Source organism: Heloderma suspectum, chromosome 2 (genome assembly GCF_057233095.1).
Source record: "Heloderma suspectum isolate Gila_16-S chromosome 2, 16-S_ref, whole genome shotgun sequence".
Lineage (NCBI taxonomy): Eukaryota > Metazoa > Chordata > Lepidosauria > Squamata > Helodermatidae > Heloderma > Heloderma suspectum.
In genome coordinates, this window is record NC_139459.1 from 62,545,508 (window position 1) to 62,570,000 (window position 24,493).

Consider the following 24,493-nt stretch of genomic DNA (forward strand, 5'->3'; position numbering starts at 1 on the left):
TTCACTGCAGGGAAGTGAGATTTATTTCTTACTTCCAAGTAAACATGCACAGAAGGGGAGGGGAATATGTTAAAGATTAAAAGCAGGCTACCTAAGGTGAAGGAGTGTCCCCACTACTGTGGTAATGTGAGGGGTCGCTGTTGTGCCCCTGAGGATTTTTTCAATGGGAAAAGCTACTTCCATGGGGGAAACAAGAGGGAATGGGGTGTCCCACCCCCTTCACCATGTCACTTCCAGGTCACAGAGGCACACCCAGGATTTAATGCAGGGGAGACATGGCACATTGTTGTAAAACCGCCAGGGGGCCAGATTGGTGACGACATCATCTGTTGCGAAGGAATTTAGACTGCTCTAACTTCACACTAAATTGCTTATGAAGGCAGTACCCTGGAACATCACTATTAAAAAGGGCAAGATTGTTTGTGAGCACCTAGAAGCTACTGTTTCCTCACTGTCTGGCAACCACAGTCAGACTCCACCCATCGGAGGTTTAGGGATAGTGTTTCCAGACAGACTTGCATCTCTCCTCATATAGACTGCTGGTTAACCAGTGGTTACCTCCGTCTGCTTTGATATATACTTATCTTTAAGTCGTGGTCAGGCCCAGTGTCCGCACTAGTACCTTTGGGCAGCTGTCAGTGCCAAGGAGTCCTAGCAGGGTGTACTAGTGGTGCTGCCAACCCTGGAACTGGGTGGTGGGCAACTGCAAGCTGCTGCTTAAAATTCCCTTGACACAGTATCACTCCAGGATATTGTGGGACATTAAAATGGTAACCCTGGGCTTGTAGCCACCTGTTACTGTCACCACGTAAACCTGCAAACAGGGTGGTTACACTGACATAGAGGTGGTGTCCCATGCAGGGCACTTTGCTGAGGGCCTCCACAAACCTGGAGCCAATCCTATCCATTGAAAAATACTCTGGACAACATATAAGGTAAACACGGTTTTCATAATCTCATCTGTAAAGCTTTTCTTTATTATGTACCTTTTTATTAGTATCTGATATGTATGAAGGTCTAACATGATTGTTCATACGTTCACAGTACTAATGGTAAATAAGCCTTCTGTATGTATACTAGTACTACATGTAATATTTACAAGTGTCACTGATTTAAGTCCCATTCAGGCATTATACCTGAATAGGGTACACTAGCACATGTGAGAGGCATGAGGCCACGTGCTCAGCCCATGCCCCCAATGTCCTCGCACATGCTGGCTCCGCCCTCTGAGGGCCAAACCACACATTCTACTAATTGCACTGGTGTAGTTGAGCCTGTTCTTTTTCTTTACGCTCATGTAAGCACACACAGTCCCAATCTGGATTGAGATGACGGTGCTCCAGGAGGGAAGGTTTTAAGCTTCCCCACCTAGCTGTTTATTCCTGAAATTCCATCACCACCCAACACAGGAGTTAAAGAGAGAGAGAGGGAGGGAGGGAGGAAGGCTCCATTGATTCTTCTCTGTGTAAATTACAAAAAACCAACGACAACACTGCTTCCATAATCAATGGAAAATATAATAAATGCATGTCAGAGCCATATGAAAGAGGATACTGAAGTATGTAGAAATAAAGCCAATCCTTTCATACAGAGGGACAGTAAGCAAAAAAACAAACAAAACATCATTAGGAAAAGGGTGTTTGCACACTCTCTCTCACACACACATGTACACACACTTCAAAGCTGAGCTACAAATTCAGAAATAACTATATGATACAGTCTTCTCTGGAAATTTAGCACGTTAGGGAAAAGGGTTCTAGCATAGCTTTCCATGTATACACAAAATTCAATCTAAGGAATGCTGGGTACTAATAATTATTTTGCTCAAATTAGTGATACATTTGTATTATTCAGTTAAGCTAATTCTGAGAAAAGCACTTAAGAATGGGCCTGTCTGATCTTATGGCTTTCCCCACTGTCACTGCAGCAATAATGTGTATTTAATGTAAGTGCTGAAGTTCTGCCTCATAAAGTCTGTTCCCTGCTGAATTCTTATTAGGTAATGCAGCTTTTAGGCAAGATAGAGACTTCAAACACAGAGCGAGACTCAAATCTGAAGGCAATACAGGGGAATCAGCACCATGAATTGCAGCTCCTGGATCTCAAGTAAGTGATCGAAACTTTTTAATTCTGTTAATGTGCCTGGTGGAACAGTTTAGATGGATGGCATTGGCATGAGAGCAAAACAGAACTATTAATTTACATGCATTTGGGAATGCTGATGGACTAGTGAGGAGAAAAGTCTGGTAGAAATATAGCAGTATTTGTTGCAAAGGTAATTGTTACAGTGAGGCTACCCTAAATTGCTTCTGCCTCCTCTAAAAGCACATTTTGCTTCTCGCATTTAAATGCAAAGCAAGGATTGCACCGCCTTCGATTCTTACGTTTGTCACATTAAGAGTCATAGTATGTATGGTGAAAAAATCCACATCCAGCCATCCAGGGTTACCCAGAAGGCCATGCACCCTTACCCTGGCCCCAGCCCCTTTCCTCCAGCCACCAGTTGTTTGTTGGTTTCCTAGCTTTTGTGCATTCTAAACAGTAGAAATGCCTCTCTTAAGGCTTAGCTACTGGTGGTAAAAGCTTTAAGCTAAAATGTGCTGATGTCTTTGATATTTTTGGCATTGTCCCTTTTGCCTTCAGCCCCACCAACCACTGGAATGCAGCCCCCAAGCGCTTCTCCAAAATGGAATTCAGCCCTTGGGCTGCAAGAGGTCCTGCACCCCTGTTTTAACTCCTTTGGGCATAGACTTTTACAAGAAGAGCCCAGTTGAACTCTATATAGACCACTTTTTGTGAACTGCCCAGAGAGCTTCAGCTATGGGCAGTATAGAAATATAATAAATGAAATGAAATGAACAATGGAACATAATAAACTCAGAAGGGATAATTTGGTAATTCAAAAGAAAATGTCAAAGCAAAGTTTCCTCCCAAATTTTGGGTGTGGATTGTGAGTATGCATGATTATATTTAAACTACAAAAATGTGGCCAAGAGAACATAAGAACTAATCTACTGGTTCAGATCAAGCATCCTGCTTTCCACAGTGGTCAGTCAGATCCCTCTGGAAAGCCTGCAAGGAGGGCATGAAATCAATGCCCCCCATCTGCTATTGCCCTCCAGCAACTGGCATACTGCCTCTGAAGACTGAGAACCGACTTTGCCATTATGGCTAATAGCCACTTAACACTCAATGAAACAAAATAGACAGGATCCCCAAGTAAAACACACACACACATAAACACAAACAAAAACACAAGGTAGAAGGAACTTTATAGAACTGCAATTTACCAATATGTATTATGCAAAAAGTGAAGTTTATAATAATTTAAAGACATGTATATAAACAAATAAGGCACTGTCGTTTATATGCACCAAATTGCAGAGGAAATCAATAATTCCAATGCACACAATGTATCATATCAACCTTATCAGTCAATTACAAAGGAAATCAATAGTTCCAATATATGTACATCGTATCAATCATCTCAGACAATCGAACCCCACTATATTACCATATTGACTAGAAATGGTCTTCCTCAGGAACTATATAGACCACTTTTCTTGAGGACCCAGGAGCTTACCTTCCTCCATGTCAAGATTGTTCCCTCTCCTTCCTGTTTAAATAGTTACTAATCCATAAGACGATCTATCCCCTTATCCCAGGAAAGGCCAGCATCATACACTGTTTGAAAAGCAAGCACTGAGTTTTAGGGAGAATATTAACCCACAATTAAATGTCAAATGGCTCAAGGCAGACATGGCAAGGAGAATTTAGTAGGATAGCTTGGCAGCATCTATCCCAGGGTCACTAGCACATTACTCTGGAGAGCAGAAGGTAGGTCCATGGTCTGACACATTTTGCCACAAGTGGCTGTACTTCACAGATCCTGGATACTGTACACACTGCTTCTTTGACATGACTAAAAATACAGGCACAAAAGTGACCAGCAGTAAGGTAGAACTGTTGAGCATAATGCCGCTTTCCAATTATTGAGCAGGTGCTAAATAAAATAGGTGATGACGGTGGTAATAATGATGAATAGTCCCCCCAGCATCTCAAAGTGATTTAACCAAAATAATAATGCATTTTGAAAAGCCCTTAGCATCTCAGTGACCTAACCCAAAGTCATTTTCAACACACACTTTGGGGAATCATAACCGGTCACCTAGAAATTCTGGAACTATTCTGTTTAGTTTTTACATTTTGCCCTTTTCTTTTTTGATAATGGTCGATAACAGCACAGCCAGATAGTTACAACGGAAGAGGGGCTGGCTGTTTCAGTTCTTCCTGTCCTCACAGTTCAGTCTGTGTAGGTACTTCAGGTTGTCCCGGTGCCTGCCAATCCATACAATTGGCTGAGAAGGGTTTATTACCAGCAGAGGTTGTGTATTCTATGTAGCTGAGCACAAGTTTGTCTTTTGGGGACAGATATCCACCTGTCCCTGTGATACCTGTGGCACTTGTGACAGTGCTTGTTCTAGCAGCATGGGAAGGTGGCTTTTATACATCCATTCACCTTCTCTATGTGATTTTGATGTCCTCATACTGGACGATCCGTTAGGTTTGACCTCTGGTTAATACATGCTGATATAACATGTTATAAATTGAGAGTAAAGTTACCTCTTCAGCAAATTCACATAGTAGAGTTTTTCCTGGACTGTACCACTGCAGAATGCAGAGGGATGGGAAGTACATTTTTAGAAGATGTCCTCACATGGAAAAACAATCCTTGCATATAGAAAACTAGGAGATCAAAAAGAAAGATGGCAGCCTAGCCCATTATCCAATGTCGGTTTTCTATGTGCAGTTTCTTTTTAAAACCAAACAAAACAAGGGGAATACTCAGAAATGCAACACAATAACTCTTAGCTTATTGGAGGAATGTCAAAAGTCCTTTCTGAGGGGGCACCCAATATGACAGACCCAACTATATTTTGGACTCAGATGTGTCAGCATTTCTCTCCACACCAAGAACTCTCCAGGACTCCTAGTTTTTTCTTCACATTCTTACTATACAGAGGAAAATAGTCACAGAGAATCTTCAAATCAAAATGTAACTGCATGATTCAAGTTAAGGTCAACCACAAAACCATAGAGTAAAATACAAGCCTGAGTCACTAATTATTGCTCATATTGTAAAGGTATATACACATGTACATATACTGTTTGTAGTGAGGAGTCTAATCTCTATTTTCAGGGTGGTTTTTAACTCCATTACATTGGAGATCTGTTTCCCAGTCTATTCTGGCCTTTTATAGTTCAATCCACCTGCTGTCCCCCGAGTAGTTGATGTTTGTAGGGCATTTCTACCCCAGCCTAAAATCCTGCATTTAAAACGGGGCTTTCTGCTTCTGTTTTAAATGCAGGATCACCACTGACTCCCTTTACATGTGCTTCCCTCCCCCCCTTCTCCCCGTATCTGAGTCTTCCATTAACTTTCATTGATCTCGCTCCTCTTCTTGCCCCTTTAAGTCTTTTTACGGAGGAAACTGAAGTGGAACACAACTGGGGTAATTTGATAACTCATTATTTGCGATCTATTTAAAAATGAAACAAAGGGCATTTAGCGCAGGAGGGTCACAGCAGGGTCACGGCATCATGTAAAGAGCCCACAAACCTCCGTGAAGGAGCAATCTCAATCGCAGGATAAAAGTTTCATGTGATGAAGCCCTTATATTCAGCTTTCTTATATTTCATACAGACTTTGGATTTTCCACTATAAAAGTTGTGTTCATAGGCTAATGTACCATATTTGAAAAATGAATGAACTTTCAGTCACTGCCAGATTACCACTTTAGGTAAACAAAGGTAGCCATGTTGACTGTAAGAACAATTCCAGAATTGGAATTGGAACCGTATGAGTATAATACCCTTATTATGCCAACCAAAATACCTAAAAAAATGTGCAAATCTCCAGATCTCTTCATCACTTGGGTCCAAATGTTATCTTAGTATCCATCCATTGAGTATAAAACCAACAATTACATAATCTCAGATGGAAAAGTACTGGAAATGCAAAAACTTGGAAGTCTATGGAATAAAATATTTGGTATGGAATCTGACATGATTCTATGGTAACCACATTTCACTGTTTGACTGACACTACCACACACAAGAGTTTGGTTTCCTTGAGGTTACATTGAGCTAACATAAAATTAGACAACATAAAACCAGGTTTTTTGACATATAGCTTTTGATACATATTTTTTGACATATAACTTAGCCATATTCCAGCCACCTTAAGATTTAAGTTGTTTGTAGTTACAGATCTGAGTAGTCTCCAATTTTAACTGGTACATTTTTCATGCTGTATTAATATGCACTAGTAGAAATTAAAAAAGCAATTCTCTTTAAATATTAGGATAAATGGTATTTTAAATGACTTTAAGGATCAAATCCTAAATCAATGGAAGTGGACAGAAAATGAGGTGAGGAGAACTGAACAAGAGCAAGCCCACCTCGCAAATCACCTTCTTGGCACAATGAAAGACAAACTGGTACGAATATTTATAATTATTAAGTCCTATGAGTCTAGCAAGGCTCGCTAAAATTAATCACTTCTGAAAGTACTGTCTCCTAGCAAAGGAAGATTTTCCAACAAATAATAATACAAGTTGAGATCTGGTTAATATTTTCAGCAAAAAGACAGGTATAATAGTGTAATTATAAGCAACTGGGATGGGGAGGAGGAGAATTCAAACAAAGAGAAATTTGGGGGAGAAATCTAATTGGAAGAACTGGGAGTAGAGAGAATGGAGACAGAGGAGATGTGAATATCAGGTAGAATATGGGTGGGCAACCCCTGGCCTGCAAACCTAATCCAGCCCTTAGAGGCTTGGGCTCCCTCTGCAGGTCTTGCCTCCACTCAAGCCCTGCCCCCTGGTCTGGATGCTACTAGGGGCTTTGGGAGGAGGCAGGGAGAGGAATTCCCTTGTTATTTCCCATGGTAGAAGGTGGTCAAATTTTATTACCCTAGATTGATATTCCGTAATCTTTATAACAGTTTAGCTCTTGTTTTCAACATACTGTTGATATGAGGTAATGTAAAAATGTTACTTCTATGAAATGGGGCATTCAGAAAATGTATGGATTTTAACCTTATATTACTTTTCAGAATGGGTGCTGCTCCTTCATTCACAGGCAAAACCATAATATGCTGCTTACTGCCCACTTTTCAAAGAACTGCATTCTGAATTACACTTTTGGTTCTTGGCAAATGAAGAACTCTTGGCTCCATGCAGGCACTTAAGTAGAGCGTTTAGCATCAGGAAATCCCTGTTCCAGGATCAGGGCTCTCTGTGTTAACTGAATTAAATTTCTGAATCATCGAGTTCTTGATGCAGCTGGCAAGGTTCATTTGATAACTCAAGTCACAGGAGTAACATGTCCAATTCTTTTACACAAAGAGCAAAAGCTAAATAACTGGTAATTGTCAATATTGTATTATATATATTAACATTTATATTTTAATATATAAAATGTTACAAGTCCAAAGTCAATGTTAGCAATCTCAACAATATCAAGTACTAGGGTGCTTTGAATGTTGAAGACAAAGTCATTGTGGGAGACTCCCCACCAAAAAGACATAACAGAAGAGATCTGCAGTGTCTTGTATGCATTCTTAAAACCCAGAGCTTCCCATGGGAAGCTCCCCTTCACCAAAAGTCATTGCAGAAGCAGGAGATGGCCATGGTGACAGTGAACTAGGAACATGCAGCCCACACAATCGTCTATTATTTAAAGCATTTACACACAACTCTGTAGCCAAAATGTCTCCCAGCATGGCTTACAAAGAACAGAAATAAGATTTAACAATCTAAAAGTTATGACAAAAAAGAAAAGAGGATTGGGAGGGAGGTGGAAAAAAGCAGATTCAGGTACTAGATTTTTAGGATCAAACTACACACGCAGCTATCAGCAATGTTGTTTTTTCTTTACTCAGAAGGTAAGCACAGGGGACCCAGTCCAGATTGGGACCCTACCATGGAGTTAAGTGAGGTTAATTCTTTCTCTCCTGCTGTGCTCCTGACCTGGATCAGGAGTCCTGTGCCTACAATCTGCATGGCCAGAAAGTGCTCCATTCATTTTATGTCTCAATAGTAATGTGGTTTGACCCTTAGTTATAAAGTTCAACAGGGTAAGGAGCTGGATCAAAGCACAACTGAAAGGCTGTTTCCTCTCCAATGGCCTCAGCAGTGGCAGTTGGTACCAGAAGGGAGGGGGCTGGAGTTGTGCAAGCCTGAACATAGTGATATGTTATTTTCAATGGGGACAATATAAAACTTTGGTCCTGAATTCTATTTGGATATGAATTTTTTTTTTACTACAGTTTGAAATATTTTAATTTAAGGCCAAACCCTGCCAAAAGCTTTGAAAGTCCAGCAGAAATAAAAGTTTTTTGGGAAGGCACTGGGCAGATACAAGAACTTTTACACTATCCATTTACTTCATTTAACAAATACCTTTTAAGTTCATAACTCTTCAACTCCTCTGCTGTTCATACACAGAGAGAAGTTAACTGAAGAACAGTACTAACTTCCCTTTTAAGAGAAATACCTTTGCTATATTAAAGGAGTAGGCCTCACATTTCTGTCTTCAGAATCCACTGTCCTCCACAGATTATAGCTATGTACAGTGTAATATTTAAGGACAAGATGAATTCTGAGTCCGTCCGTCCCCCGCATGACCACACTGAACAGGTGCTTCTCAAGGAAACAGTGTTAGATTCTTAAAACATGTAAGCCATAAGGCACAGCCTTTCCAAATCACCCCACAGAAAAACTCAGTGCTATTGATCCTTATTAACATGAACACCGTTTTGGATACTATTTTCCCTATATTCCTCTATTTTCCCTATATTCCCTAGACATTGCCTTCATTCCTTTCCCTTAGCTATCAGGGTTCACATGCTAGACCACAATGGGCGAGGGACACTAGAATGCTATTAAAAGCCTTTTTTTTGTTGTAAAAAGCAACTTGACTCATTTTCGTACATTGTATCAGTCTTTAGAAATTATTTCACTTGGGGTCAAAGTTACCATATTCTGGTAACTTTCTGTAGACTAAGGCTTTAGCAAAATTTGTTAGAGTTTTCTGATGAAGTTCTTACTAGCATGATATTTGATATACAGCTATCAGAAATACTTATACATGCCATTTTTCCTATAATACTGCTGCTTCACCAGATTGAATTGTTTACAAGCTTTCTACACAACCATAGGGATTGCTTTATATATTTGGCAGCAGTCTTCCCTCATTGCAAGCCCACTAGCACCCTGGGTCTGTAATCCATCCATCACTGTCGAGAGACCCTGTAAACTCACTGACTTCTTCCTGTAATAGGGTAAGGGACAGATTTTAAGGGGTCATTTCCCCTAAACCCATTTGCCATAATGAGAAGTGCAGGGTGGAGATCCATTTGGCCAAGGTTAATTTTACTGCTGGAAGATAATGGTACACAGCACCACGAGATGACTGTGGACAAGATCATCCTTTTCAATCATCTCTATGAGTAGATATTCCAAGGAATCTGGGCTTTCATAATATAACAGTATAGCCTCCATGATGGCATTGCAACAGCTCATAATTACTAGTATATTAATGAGCAAGATGTTTATTAAGTGGTTAAGAGTTGGCAGAGTGTGGTTACTTGTGATTTCAAAGTGACAGTTCTTAATGATGCCCACTCATCATTAATTACTGTCCTTACTGGTGGGCATTTTAAAAATATATGTCCTGCCTTTTCCTTCAAGGAGCTCAAAGTGGTATACATGATGTGTATGTTCCCCATTCCCCACCCCCACTTTTATTCTTACAGAAGCCCTGTGTGGTAGACTGAGAGATAGGGATTGACCCACATTCAGTGAGCTTCACGGCCAAGTGGATATTAGAATAGCAGCCTCCTCACTCCTAGTTCCCTGTGCAAATATTCCACCAGGCTGGCTTCCAATCCAATATGAATGTTTGGCTGCCACATGAAAATCAGACTTCCCCATTTAATTGGGGCAGGTACCCATCTTCTACAGCATAATGATGGAACTATATAAATAAAATTCATCTGTATTTGATGAAGTTAGACAAATCATATAGGTGTTATTCTGCTAGGACTTTAAAACTGAAATTAAAATAATTTGAAGTGTTTGTAGAAGAGTTTTTACAGGAAAGAATTTACAACAGTAAATGGGAAGCAGTTTAACTCATGCTTTGAAAACCAGTTTTATGGGGGAGTATACAGTTCTTATCTTGGCAATTCTATTAATTTATCATAATGCATCTTTCAAAAGGAAACAGTGGAAAAGAAAATGGAAGATGGTTTTTATTACCTCTCCAAAAGGATAGACAGCACAGATAAAACAGTGCAATTTGATACAGAGCTGACCCAGGTGAAAAATGATCAAAATAAATTCCATGCAAGGATTACTAGATTTGAAAAACTGATGTGGAATGAGCTGGCGGAAATTCAGAGTGAATATAGATCAGGTGAGGTTTTTTAAGACAAATATTTGAAAGAAGCAATCTACCTAACCTTCTCATCCTCCAGATTTGCTTACCAAATCAGACCAGGAAGAAATTCATGGCGTTGTGTGTGGTTAATAATCCCCTCATAACTTGGTGAACAGTCACCAATGACAAAATCAAGCCATAGTGGATAAACCAGCTTATTTTGGCAATAATTTCTTAAAGAACCAAAATCCTTTCCAGATGAATACATAGTTAATAAAGGAAAAGCAACTAACACAGAGTGAATTTCCTGGGTGCAGTGCTAGAAAGATATATTTTCTTGATTGAAGCAGTCCATGGCTGGGATCTAGACCAATGCAAGCACTTGCTCTGTTAACGCATAAGAGCTGTTAAGCTCTCCCATTCAATCAACATCCCCTAAAGGGACCTCTCCCAGGGTTTTGGACCCTCTGCAGTGGCAGCCCATAAGGGTCAAGGGGCTGCCACTTTTTTGCCCTTCCCCCTGTCTGTGTGTGTTGGATCTCACCCAATGAAACATAACAACTAACCAACTCATACCATAATATGCTGAAGACTTCCCTATTTAGGCATCAAGTGTAATGCTTCTCCAGTTATTGTGATGCCACATTAAAGTAGCAGAGCATATGGGGAAAATAATGAATCACAGCAATTATGGAAGCGTTAATTTTACCTCCCTTTGTTGTGAGTTGTATCAGAGAGAGAGAGAGAGAGATTTAATAAAGGTTTCAAACTGAATTCTTACATCCAAAGAAAGCACAGTAGAGAAAAATTAGGTAGACAAAATATTCTAGCAAAGAACTTGATTTTTTAAATTGCACCTTCATAGCATGAGATAGAACTGATTAATTCAGTATCCTTCAAACCAAATGATAGGTAGCTGAAGGACTGACTAGCTTTTAAAGAAAAAAAAAGAATTGGCCATTGTTTTTCAACCTAACATAAGCATTATTATTTACCAGGATTTCAATCCATCCGTGACTCTCTCAACGCGCTAAAACATATACAGACAACAAAGCTGAAACTCGAGGAAGAGAAGTTCAAGCAAGACATGAAGAAGATACGAAAAAAGATAACTGAACTTCAAGAAGACTAATGTATCTTCATGCTTGCAGTTATATCACTGTGGGGAAGTGCTCAAGAGAATGGGGAAAAAAATAGTTTCTCAATCCTACAATATCAACCTTGTTTTCCTGTCTTTCCCTAGGACATTAGTAAAATATTGTACATTAGCACTGCATTAGTCCCTAGTAGATCTAAGTCATATCAAACGGAATCATATTGATTATAATTTATATTTTGGAGAAAATAAAAATTCAAGAGCTGCCAGTAGTTGTTGTATAAGCAGTTGTTTGATCTACTTTGGCAATTGGTTATTAACCATGCACCCACTATTACATCCTGAAATTCTCAAACTATAATCCTGTTTTCTGGCCTCATGCATATGCTGAGGCCTACTAAAGTGTTGAGTGGATTTTATAATCAGTTACCAATGTCACATATAAAAGGTCATATATATAAATTCCCCTAAAAATCCACCTAATTTTATGAAAAAGCTTGCTTTTGTGACTGCAACAACTGTCTTGCAAATTCAAATGTCTGATCTTACATGCATAGTGTTCTAACTATAGATGGGTTGTTCCCTGCTGCTTTAATTTTGGCATAGAGTATGAGGTAGGGAAAAGGCAAGGATGTTATAGATGCTGGGTGGTAGCAGAACTGAAACAAAGGAAAGAAGGATGTATCACTCACTGCTGATCATTCACTGCTGTTCCTTGATCGCTACTCTTAGAAAAGATTGTAAACATGATTCACCACCGTTTTTTAACAACATTAGAAGAGTGTTTAGTCATCTTGTGGCAATATCTGCACTAGAGATGGACAAACTTTCTTGGGCTGTCCTTGGGCCAACCCAGAAACAAACAATTTGTTTTTTTAAAAAAGGAAACAAATCACAAACTGATCTAAGGGGCCCAGGAAATGAACACTCCCCATCTCTGCCTGTCCTCGAAGAACCGTCCTCACCCTTCCCTTTACTTACCTGCATGCAGGAACAGCTTTGGAGAGCAGGGAGCATTACTTTCCCTGCCTTTCTTCCCCTTCATTCTCTCTCCTTTTCCCTGACATGCTCTGCAGTGCCTCAGGACTGACAGAGTAGTAGCCCTTGGGAAGCCTATCTCCCAAGCACCACTGCTGTTTCATTTCTGATGCTCTCTGCAATGCAGAGTGGGAGGAGGAAAGAAGAAAAAACCTTCACCCTGTGTCTCCCCACATGCAGGTAAATAAATGCAGGGGTCAGGAGGTGCTTTTGAGGCTGTCAGGGATGGAAGCCCTGAACCCTTCTTCAGCCCACATATTAATTTGAGCCAGAGAAGGTTTCAGGGTTCTTAAATGCTTGCCTTTCAAGAACCACAGAAATTCATTTCTGAGCCAGGCAAACTTTCATGCTCTCTCTAATCTACACTCATGCCTGTGTCATGAAGGGTTCAACATGAATTCAGAAGGTGCCTCTACAAAGGAATTGTTGCAGAACCCAGAGTCAGGGAGACCACGGAGTGAAGGAAAAAGAGATTCTTTATTTAACGCGCGGGCTTAAGGCTGGAATCATTTCCAAAGAGCCAGAAGCCCCGATTTACATTAGCACATTGTTTTTATAGACATTGTGACACATATGAAACGGCTCCTCCTCCCCCTCCCGCGTGGGGTTGCAGTCCTCAACATTTCTCCTCCTAGCACCATTGTTTATAATACAAGAACTGGGTTATAGGGTAGCCATGATAAGGAGAGAACAGAAGAGAACAGCAGAGAACAAGATATACAATTGTATGACCTTTGACAAGATAAGGAATTCCTGTGTCTCGTCAGCTTACAACAATATATTCAAGGGAGAAAGAGCTCAGCAAGAACATGAAGCATGAGACTGCATGAGGCTACTTAGTCTGACCCCTGATATGGCTGCTACATTCCCCCCTTAAATGCATAATTTCATTACAATTATAGCATTTCTGATAACCATACAAAGCTTTTTGTGACATACATATTACTTAGCCTCTTGTTGGGCTATTAGAGCATAGAGGGCAGCAGTTTTACTAGCTGAGACATAAAACAGATTGGTTAAACAGCGCATAAGACAAGGAACGCAGAGACATAACAGAACTTTTATGAACAACACTGGTAGAATTAGGATGAACAATGCCTCAAGCCAGCTAAGATCTGGAAGCCAAGGGGTTAACTAATTGAGCTAATTGTTTTGTCTTATTGTTTTGTTAGCTACTATATTGTGCAGCTTGTTGATCTGTTCATCTACAGCATTGCCATTATCAGTTAAGTTAAAATAACAGAGCTTTTGGTGTGTCTCACAACTTAAATGATGAAGAAGGAAGAGGTAATCTATACCAGCTCTGTTTTCTAGAACTGCACCTCTTAGATCACGCAACTCTTTATTTAACAATGACAATGCTCGTGAGGTGGTATTTATGCTTTTGGCTAAGCTGCAAGCTAACCGGTTGATCTCCAGACCATCAGCCAAGGCTAAACCTGGAACCCCAACCAGTGACATTGCTAAGGCCAATTTTTCTGAGTCAGAATATAACTGCACATGACTATTACAATTTTTAGTTAGTTGGAGTGCTCGAGGCTGCCGTCGACGGATTTTCTCGGGCCACAGGGGAAGAATTGGCACCAGTTTAATTGGCGGCTGAGGCCACATGGGTGGTTATTAGACAAGTTGGCAGGAATGAATGACCAAGTGCAGGAACTACATGTCTAAAACCATCTATGAGGCAAAAGTACGTGGGCATCATTAAAAGATATGTTTTGAATGTTATTACAGTGGAAGGGGGCCAGGGATAGCTTTATATTTTCTGGAAAATTTTTGACAATTAAGCATTCATGCACATGTAGTATTTGTTTCAGCAATGATGGGGGTGCGTAGAGTGAACTCTGTAGGGGGTAGGATCTTTGCAACCACACCCCAATTAGCATTTTGGGAATAAGTTAAACTTACACCATAAACTCTTAACATGGTATCTTTTTGAATTTTCCTAGGATGTCTACAGACAGGTATTAGGCAAAAGCTAATAAGCCTGTTTACAGGTATATCTCTTGGCAAACAAAAATGTTTTACCCTTGTGATGTTAGCCAGGTGAAGCCAGTAATTATCAGCAAATCACTGGGACAAACTTTTCCTTCCAGGGGCAGACCCCCCTTTTTGCACCTTATTAAGGAAACACAATGCAACACTACTAACACTAGAACACGCATGTTTGATCTTCTTTGGGATCTGACCGTACGCTGGGCAGCTATTCACCTGGCAAGCTGCAGTAGGGACTAGTCCCCTTCTTCAATTCTCCAGTTGCAGGTCTGACCGTACGCAGGGGGACAGTCTCCCGGTGTGTCCACAGTAAGGTCTAGCCTGAGTCTACTTACTGCTTTTTCAGAATGATTTTTAAAGGATTTTCAGGATTTCTGTTTACAGTCTACTCTCCCCCTCTCGCTCTCTTGACTCGTGTCCAATGTATCCAGGGTTTAACTCCAGCTGCTTTCATAGCTGCAGGGGTGGAAAGTATGACAGTTTTTAGTCTTCTCCATCTGGGAGTCAAAGGGTTATTTTTTTCTCTTTAACTCATACTTTAACTCTTGGTTGGAAAGGATGAACTTCTGTGATGGGAATGGCTTATTTTTTAAGACAAAGCGATGCTGGGCTTGAAGAACTTTGCTCAGTGTTTGGACTTCTTGTTTAAGGCTAACGTTTGCTTGCTCTTGATGCCGCTCCAGTGTCAATTATGAAGTCAATGTCACGGCCCCTCACAGTCAATGTCACAGCCCCTCTCAAGCTGTCTCCCTCTTCGCCTATTCTGGCCCCTTTGGTTTTCTCTTTTGTATTTATTTTATTTGGGCATTCATGCCACTAATGTCCATCTTGTCTACACTGGGCACACTGGTTCTTTTTAAAGAATCTTTTGCCTCTGCCGGGTCTTTTTCTTTTCTTCTTTCGTCCACGTCTTCTTGGGCCTCTGGGTCGAGGGGGGTGTACTGGCGATAGGCATCTAAAAGATGCTCCAAGTACGCTCTGGGGCCTCGGTGGCACCTTGCAGCACTTTAAACACTTTGGTCATATTAACTGACTTCTTTATACTTGCTTTCATGGCTTTTAACAGCAGGGTTTGATACTGGGTGAGGCGCTCTAGCCCAACTTGTGTTTTGGGATTCCAGTGGGGGGGTTTACTTACAAGGAGACTTTATTGGGTAACTTGTAGCACACAGGCGTACTTAATGGTTGGATCAGACAGCTTCTCTGAACCACGAGCTATTGGGCTAAATGGGTTTTATACCATACATGTTACCCATGAGGCAACACAACACTAGCAAGCATTTTCAGCATAGGCTAGAAGTGTTTGGTTCTCAGGCACAGCTTCCTGTAAACAACTTCGCTTCTCAAAGTGCTTGATAACACTTTTATTTATTAGTATGGGAAGACAAATTTTTTCTCTTTCTTTTGCTTTCTTTTTCTTTGCTGATCTGCGTGTATTGCAGATCATGTTTCAAACTTTTTACATAAAACTTTCTGCTCCATGCACCAGCCTTGTCTCTTTATTTCTTTTTCAAGTTAAACTTACTTAAACCTTTCTGCCTTACACTAGTCCCAATGACACACATTTGGGATAGGCTCTTCTTCTCTTTCTAGTTACATTTTCTTCATTTTAAAGAACTATTACATTATTGTGGCTACTTTATCCCAGGTAATAAGCTCCAGGCACAATCAGCTGCTTTTAATTTACCCTGGGGGCAACTATGGCCACGCTTCTTTTCTACAAATGTTTTTTTTTCTTTGCCTCTTGCCTTTTCTTTCTTCTTTTTTTTCTCCCTCTCTGTCTTTTACGTTCTCTACTCCTTCTTTTCTACTTGCTTCTGTCTTTCTCTACTTGACTTTGTCTTTTCTCCTTGTCATCCACTGGGAACCACACTTAGTATTATTTGGAGTTGCAACTAACACTAATCTGCAAATATCACATATATTTCATGATATTTAAGAAATCATAAAATATACACAACAAACTTTTTCTGCAATTTAACACAATGAATGGAAAACACTTTTCGCATGGTAAGGCATGATGGAGCAGATCCAGCAATCATACTGCTCTTCTGGCTGAAAGCGCAGGGCCCATTAAAATCAAGGGACGGGCATACCCACACACGCAAAGAGTTCTAGGTCACCATTTTTGCATCGGCAACTCTATGCTGCATGAGTTCTGGCAGAAGGAAATCTAAAAGTCATAGATCAAACTCAGCCTGCTGTACACTGAGCTGACTACAAACACAGACACACGGTCCACAGCGATGAGAGTTCAAGTTTATCCAAAGCTTCACAGCACTGTCCATGGCAAGTCTTTGACAATTTAAAATTTTAGTCCATGTGCAAGAGTGTCTCTAAAAAGCCCAGACAATGATGGAGGCAAACAGAGAAGGCTCTGGGCAATGAAGATGAGATGTTTCCAGCAAAGGCTCTCTACTTTTGCATCAGTTTAAAAAGGGGAAGTGTGGCCCTACACCCCTTCTGACAGACAAGGGCCTTTAACTTTTTAGCAAGGCCTCTGTCTAAACAGAGCGGCACAGCTCAGCTCTCTAGCCGTGACGCTTTAACCTGGGCAACTCCTCTGTAAATTTTATTCTACTTCTGTCAGGTTCTTACAGACATTTTAAAAACTTACTCTTTTTTCCTTTTAACCTGGTACACGAAAGCACTGAAACACTGAGTGGAGAAACTCAGGACGCTGGGGGGTGATGGGCATCGCCTTATACTTGCATTTTTCAGGCAGCCATTAATCTTCGGGGAGGCGGTGGGGTGATTTGCAGGACTTCAAAGGCAAGCTTCTCAGTTTGTTTGTATTTGTAAATCCCAAGCTTAAAACAGGACAGGATGAGGTACAGGGCAGCCAAATCTTTGCTTTGGCACGGGCAACAAATAACTCAGGTCAGCTTTCTTCGCTGGGGTCTCAAACAGGAAAACAGTCTTAATTTAAAGTTGTAACATCACTGACAGCGTCAGCCAGCCAGCTACACAGATCTCATTGTTTTTTAAGACAGTTGCGCCAATATCTTCTTTTCTTCTCAATCAGGTTGGGTCTCCCAGCTTACACAGTTTATTGCAGCTTTCAGGAGCATGGTAATAGCGTGATTTTGGCTTGGCCAGGAACATGCTGTCTGGTTTCTCGGTCTCTTCAGCACACACACTTAGGCAGTGTAACACTGGACACTCAAATCAGTGAGATTTCTTCATTGCAGGGAATCCCACGGCAAAAGCTTAATGGTTACGCTCTTCAGAAATCATATAGCCGATGGTCAGTAGCTACAGGCTCTATGCAATTTTAACACAGTTCAAAGCTAAACACGGCTACCTTGACAGAGATTTTCATCATGGTCTTTCCGCTTCATTCTGCTTTGGGACAGTCTTATGGCACACTTTTCACTCGAAGAGGGGTCTAGCCTGTGCTCTGGGGGCTGATTCTTCACCTTTATTTTCTATTTTGCCTTCATCTTCTGGGTCTTCATTTTCCGTTTCCATTTCTTAGGGATTTCATCTCAATTAGGCGAGGTGATGATGTTGCACAACTCAGAACGTTGTGGGCAATTTTCCTGCCCCCCCCCCTCTCGGCGCGCTAGGCTAACAGCTACTTCTTCGGCCTTACACTCTCACGCTCCCACGCTTTGTTAAAAGCCAGACTGTCCTGCAACATTTTTCTAATTAACAGCCTCAGATCTTGTTCTTTTTTTTCTCTCAGCTCGACCTTGAGCTTTTTGCTGTTTTCTCTATTCTGAATCTTTTTAAAAAAACCTTTTTCCTTCTTTGTTTGACATACATCTCAAGGGGGTGCAAGTCTTGAGCAGTAGACGAGCTCGCCTCCTCTTTTTTGTGAGAACACATCTTTTTAAGGGTCACTGCTGATTTTATTAAATCTTCTGCCCAACACTTCAAGTTTTCAGTTTCTTTTATTAATGCTGATTGAGGTGTAAGAGGGGAACCTCCCGATCCCGTAGAGATGAAAGTCTCGGCAGACAATATCTGGGAGTTGAGGACCGTAGCTGAAATCGGCGAATTACTGCCGGTGGGGCTTGAAACTGATGGCGACAGTTCTAAGTCAAAGCGAGGGGCAATGCCTCTGTAGGGGGATGGCAGGGGCTCAGGAGCCACAGGATCTGGATCTTGACAGGGCGGTCTTACAGTAACATGGGCCCATGGTGGAAGCAGGGCATAAGCAGGTGGAAACGCCGTTAGCTCTGCCAGATCTTCACACGAGGCTTCTAACACTGGTTGTAATTTCTTGGCCAATTTTTCTTTTTCTGAGCACCAAAACTTTTGCCTGGGATTCTAGGCATTTCTTTAGCCATGGAGGAGAAGCGCGGACTATGGAATCTCACGAGTTTATGTAGGGAAATTGGTCGGGGTGCCCAGGTCTCCCAACCACAATGGCATATACACGGCTGGTTTTGCTGGGCTCTAAAGAGCCTTTAGTAGGCCATCCTACACCAAAAGACGGCCACTCTATTTCATACAAAGTCTGCAACCGTTGAGGATTCATGGCGAGGTCCCCATAATCTCCACTAAAACCTTTCTTAAAATTTGCTAGCATACATCCCAAGAGGGTGCAAGGTTTGCTTCCCCCACCACCCATAGCCTCCCTCCTAAATTGAAGACAGACACAATTAGGGAATGGGAATTGGTCAGTGAGTCTCACTGGTCTCACTGGCCGACACAAGAGGATTTTACACACCACGCACTTTGCTACTGGCCTGGGCACCCAGACGGTCAATGGTATGCGTCAGAAACCGCAGTAGCCACTCACACAATCATCAATCTCTCCACTGCATCCATATGTCCCTGCCACCCACTTTTCCCACTTTTTACCAGAGCGGAAAGCGGCTTCCCAAGCTTCCTCAGCTTCCTACTGAGTACTGGCGTGCTGGGTACTGGCGCCCACTCGGGGGTGTGATCAGGCCCCCCTTCTACCCGCAAGGAGTAGGTTCTTTTTGTATACGTATACCACCAACACTGACCTTCTTCATAAGGCGGGGCCCTCTTTTTTTCTGCCCAGTGGCCTTTCTCCCTAAAGGTGGGGCCCTCTTTTTCCCATATACTTGCCTTTCTCCTGAAGGCTTCCAATGTGGGTTTCAACTCAATTGCAGCTGCGATACAGGCAGGGCTCAAGTTTCTTCCTCCGCTTCCCAAGGTTCTCTTGCTGCTCGCTGCCGTTTGGGCGATCCCGGTGCAGGCTTTCTCCCATTCACTCGACAAAAAGGTCGGTGGCGCCAAGAAAGGGAGGCATGCGCCGAGCTCGTCTTCCCGGTGCGGCGATCAAGAGCAGGCAAATGCCACCTGTCTGGCTCAGAGCCTGCCACATCCGAGTCACGGCACCATTTATGTTGCAGAACCCAGAGTCAGAGAGACCACGGAGTGAAGGAAAAAGAGATTCTTTATTTAACGCGCGGGCTTAAGGCTGGAATCATTTCCAAAGAGCCAGAAGCCCCGATTTACATTAGCACATTGTTTTTATAGACATTGTGACACATATGAAACGGCTCCTCCTCCCCCTCCCGCATGGGGTTGCAGTCCTCAACATTTCTCCTCCTAGCACCATTGTTTATAATACAAGAACTGGGTTATAGGGTAGCCATGATAAGGTGAGAACAGAAGAGAACAGCAGAGAACAAGATATACAATTGTATGACCTTTGACAAGATAAGGAATTCCTGTGTCTCATCAGCTTACAACAATATATTCAAGGGAGAAAGAGCTCAGCAAGAACATGAAGCATGAGACTGCATGAGGTTACTTAGTCTGACCCCCGATATGGCTGCTACAGAATAGCAGACTTTGAGAAAAAAATGTCCCTAAAAGTTACAGATGGCACACATTTATAGCCCTCATTAAAGCTGTCAAACCCAAGGTGCTTAGCTACGCACAAGTGACCATCAAAATGGTCATAGGTTACACTGGTGGTGGACAAAGGATTTCTGATTTTCCTAAAAAAAACCCTCCCAGTCACACTTTGCAATCATGCCAGAGGAAGAAATATTTTAACAGCAGCTATGAGATTCATGCCATGTCTAACATGGTTTTTTTTTCAGAACAGTGTACAAGAGGACGAGTTAGAGCTATAATTCTGTTTCTGGGATAATAGAACAAGCAGCAGATACAAAACTTCACTTCATTCCAGAGAGGTCTTTAGTATTTCCATATGAGGCACTGCCCTAATTTAAAGCATTGAAGAAATTACTTACATTCCTCTTCCTCAGTCTCACAATATGTAATTTAGGGATTATACTTACTGCTTTTGAAACAATGAGTGATAAAAAGTGCTAACAGTGATAATTTTACAGATTAGATCTTGCTAACTTTGAAAAAATCTAGAGTCTTATTGCATAGGAATGAAATGAGGGAACTTAAAAGTATGGAACTTAACTCAGGGAGTCTCTGATATTGTGACAGCAGGTGATTTGTACTACATTTTACCTTCCCATCCAGGAATGACAGGAATGATGCTGAAGAGAGGCAGGAAAAACCTTGATTAGAAATGATTAGGAAGTAGGCAGCATGACAACAGGGTAAATGGCTTTTACCTTTAGGCTGAAAAATATCTTGTTAAAAATCTCCCCTCAAGCAGTTGCCTAAATATAGAATATATTTTTATGGGATGCAGAATTGCAAACCCCAAAAGAACACACTGCACATCATTTTAAGACACAAAGGGTTTTTACAACTGTTATTTACAAGACTTAGTAATGTGAAGCATGAGTTTTGGAAGTAAAAAATTATTTCTCCTAAGGTTTCCATGCAAAATTATTTCATGCACTGAGAAAATCTCAGTGTTTAGATTTACTGTAATTATTATCCATTCCTAAAGCTGAGGGCATATAAACCAACAAATATAATGACTTCAGTAAAATGACAAGCAAACTTGTTGACATTAATAATAAAAGCCCACATTCAGTAAAGATCTAAACCAATTAGATCCTGATGCATTTGTGTCAAGAATTACATTCTCCAGAGGGCTTAAGGGGTGGAAATACCAGTCAAGCAAAGGCTCAGTTCTGAGGGTTTTTTTCCCCCAAACTTAAAAAAAAAACCCTAACACAATGCTGTGACTGAGGCGGCAATATCAAGTGAAAGACTGGCATGGAAGGAGAAGTTTCTTAACCCTTTCCACCATGTTTTTGCTGAAAATACCCCCTTCTGGCTACTATTTACCTTTGCTGTGGACACGTTATCGGTACATACCTCTATTTCTTCTCTACAGAGGGAGGATTTTAAACAGAGAAACAGCATATTGGGAAATGTTAAGAAAGCCCATGCTGGTTCTTCACTTCAAAGTGCAGCTCAAAGGCTGCAATGTGTGAAAAAGAAGTCCAAAAAAGGAATAATGGAATGACAAGTAACATAGTTCCACCCTCAGAAAAATGCAATTCAACTACTTTATGCACATTTAGCCTTAGATGGAGTTTACCACCCACTTTGGACTGTATTCTCAAGCAATCCAAGTCTGAAAATACTTTGTACAGGTGCACCAGAAGCCTGTACTAGCCTCAAACCATCCAATAGCTTACTTTACTGAAATAAAATTTTCTTTCAAAATAGATCATTATGCAGGAAGTCAAGGGTTAAGACGAACTAAATTTTCATTTTCGGCAATCAGTCTAACACCCATATACCTGAAATCAAAATCAAGCAACATATGCTTGAACGTGAACATTTACAGCACACGACAACACGCTGAAAGATACTGGTGACACAAAAGATAAATGTGGACAGCAGAGTAAATGCGTTATTTTTAATTTCATGTGGACATAGAGAATTACAGTTGCAATCATCACAAGGCTCTGAGTTGTAGAAGTCGAATTGCAAGACAAAATGTAAACATTTTAGACAAAATGTTTCAGCACATTATATGGATTTATTTTCCAACACCATCAAGTTGTAATATTATTTTGTCTGAGAAGCTGCAGAAGGATGTACCTGTAAAGGGCAATAAAATGGATACTAACACATATGGCAAAAGCTTTGGCATGCTATAGGGCAGCTTTTCCCAACCTTATACCAACCTTATATCTGGAGAGCACCAGAAAGCTGCTCTTGGGGTGGACAGTGTCTCAAGATTTTTGCTTAACACATGATTATTAAGGCTGTGTTTCAAGGACAGAAACAAGTTCTACTCTGCACCACAGCAGACACCAACATGGAATCTCTCAGATGTTCAGTAGATTAAGTTGTGCACAAATCAAAAAAATGTCAACTGAATTGCAACTGTTTAATGACAGATTGCTTTTAAAATATGTTGGAAAAGTACCACAACTTAACAATATGTGAACCTTGACTTTAAGAAACAATTGCTACGTGGATGTTGTTTCCATGGGCCTCTGGAGTTAAGCTTCTATCTCTCTGCCTCCTCACTGAAGCTCACACTAGGATGCTGCTGCTGAGAGTTTCTTGTCTAGTTCCAAAGCTCGAACATCTCCATTAGCTTTGGCATTTGCTACAAGAACCTGTTGGAGAATGGGGGGGGGGGGGGAGAACGGTAATTACTGCTAATGCTTAAATACATCTTAATAGTATGAGAAATACAATTCTTTATTTTCTTGCTGACAAGTCACACGCTAAAGAGGTCATTTGATCATATGACTTACCCCAGGATCCACATGTCTAATATCTAGGTAATCCATTCATGGACAATCTTTCTTCAATGCTCCCATGGTAATTCTGCTACCATGGCAACATAGAGTAAAGAGATAAGGCATGCAGCACTCTTTGGCAAAGCATCAGTGCTCCTCAAATGCACCCTCTTTTCATTCTTAGAATTTTATTCCTCACAGCAGCATAGTTGGGATGAAGCAAGGCAGAACCAGACTCTACCAGTTCCAGTACAGAAAAGCAACATGACAGCAATGGGAATGGTTGATAAAGAGGTAGCAGTGGGAGCCTGACCGCTTTTCCAGCTTGGCACTAGCAACTGTCTACTTCTTTTGATAGCAAGTAGGGTATTTCCACCTGTTGCCACCCCAGCCAATGCACTGATCCTGCTGGGGGGCAGGGAGCAATCAGAGGATCAGATGTTTCTCTTGGAGAGCAGAACAAGTGCATTATTGAAGTAGGGGCAGTTCCACAAACAGCACACATTTTCTTAAGAAACACCAAATGCTGGAAAGCCCACTTTCTCAAATAAAACCAACAGCAGTTTTCTAGTTGTCCTTAATGACCTGGTAACTATCCTTTATTTGCTTTTTGCTACTCACACATATTGCTTTATCAATTAATGGCTGACACTATAAATTCACGAGTGTATGTCCCATGGTGTGGACAGGAAACCAGATTTCAATATCCTAAAGAATGTTTTATCTATTTAATATACCCGGAGTGGGGAACAGGTTTAGATGGGGGGCTGAATTGCCCACCATCAGTCCTCCAAAGGCTGGATGATGTCAGTGAGTGGGCCACACTCCCTAATGCCAGCAGGTTGTGGCCACGCCCACTGATTTCATCACCCCACCTCCTCCTTTTGCTTTTCTCTGTGCTGAGAGGGGCATGGAGTTCCGTGACAGTTGCAGCATGGAGAAAGGGACTCAGCCAGCAAAGACCTTGGCCTCATGTAGCTTCTGTTGTCCCCATGGGAATGGCATGTGCCATCCAAAGGGATTTAGCCAGTGCTGGGAAGAGCGATTCCCCAGTTTTGTGTGGCATATATCATTCTCATGGGGGTGGCACATGACCAGACTCAGTCCATTTTTTCTGCTGAACAGCTCAAGGTAGGGTATGTATGTAAAAACCTCCAGTAATACAACCAAACAAAAATACATACATAGGCTGACCATATTTCCTTGAGACAAAAACGGGATATTGGGATGACAAAAACGAAACGGGGTTATGTAATGTCCAACCGGAGAGTTCCGCTGTAATAAAAAAATAGCTAACAGCCTGTTGAACAGAAATATGAGTCTGAAAAGTCCGAATCAAACTGAATGT

The 24,493-nt window shown here is 41.3% G+C and overlaps 2 protein-coding genes across 8 annotated transcripts in view; one reads left to right on the forward strand and one right to left on the reverse strand.

The window, feature by feature from the left end:
- Positions 1 to 11,810, forward strand: part of FAM81B (family with sequence similarity 81 member B) — a 75,874-nt gene extending 64,064 nt beyond the window's left edge. The window contains exons 6-9 of the mRNA XM_084833784.1: positions 2,000 to 2,106; positions 6,365 to 6,500; positions 10,287 to 10,482; positions 11,445 to 11,810. Coding sequence (XP_084689910.1) covers positions 2,000 to 2,106; positions 6,365 to 6,500; positions 10,287 to 10,482; positions 11,445 to 11,578 — 573 coding nt within the window. The 3' untranslated portion in view covers positions 11,579 to 11,810. The remainder of the gene's footprint in view (positions 1 to 1,999; positions 2,107 to 6,364; positions 6,501 to 10,286; positions 10,483 to 11,444) is intronic.
- Positions 843 to 24,493, reverse strand: part of SKIC3 (SKI3 subunit of superkiller complex) — a 120,124-nt gene continuing 96,473 nt past the window's right edge. For 6 of the 7 annotated variants that reach the window (XM_084833772.1, XM_084833767.1, XM_084833769.1 and 3 more), the window contains one exon: positions 843 to 23,019. In XM_084833772.1, the coding sequence (XP_084689898.1) occupies positions 22,939 to 23,019 (81 nt within the window). In that variant the 3' untranslated portion in view covers positions 843 to 22,938. The remainder of the gene's footprint in view (positions 23,020 to 24,493) is intronic. The other variant, XR_014787669.1, reaches the window with a different exon arrangement.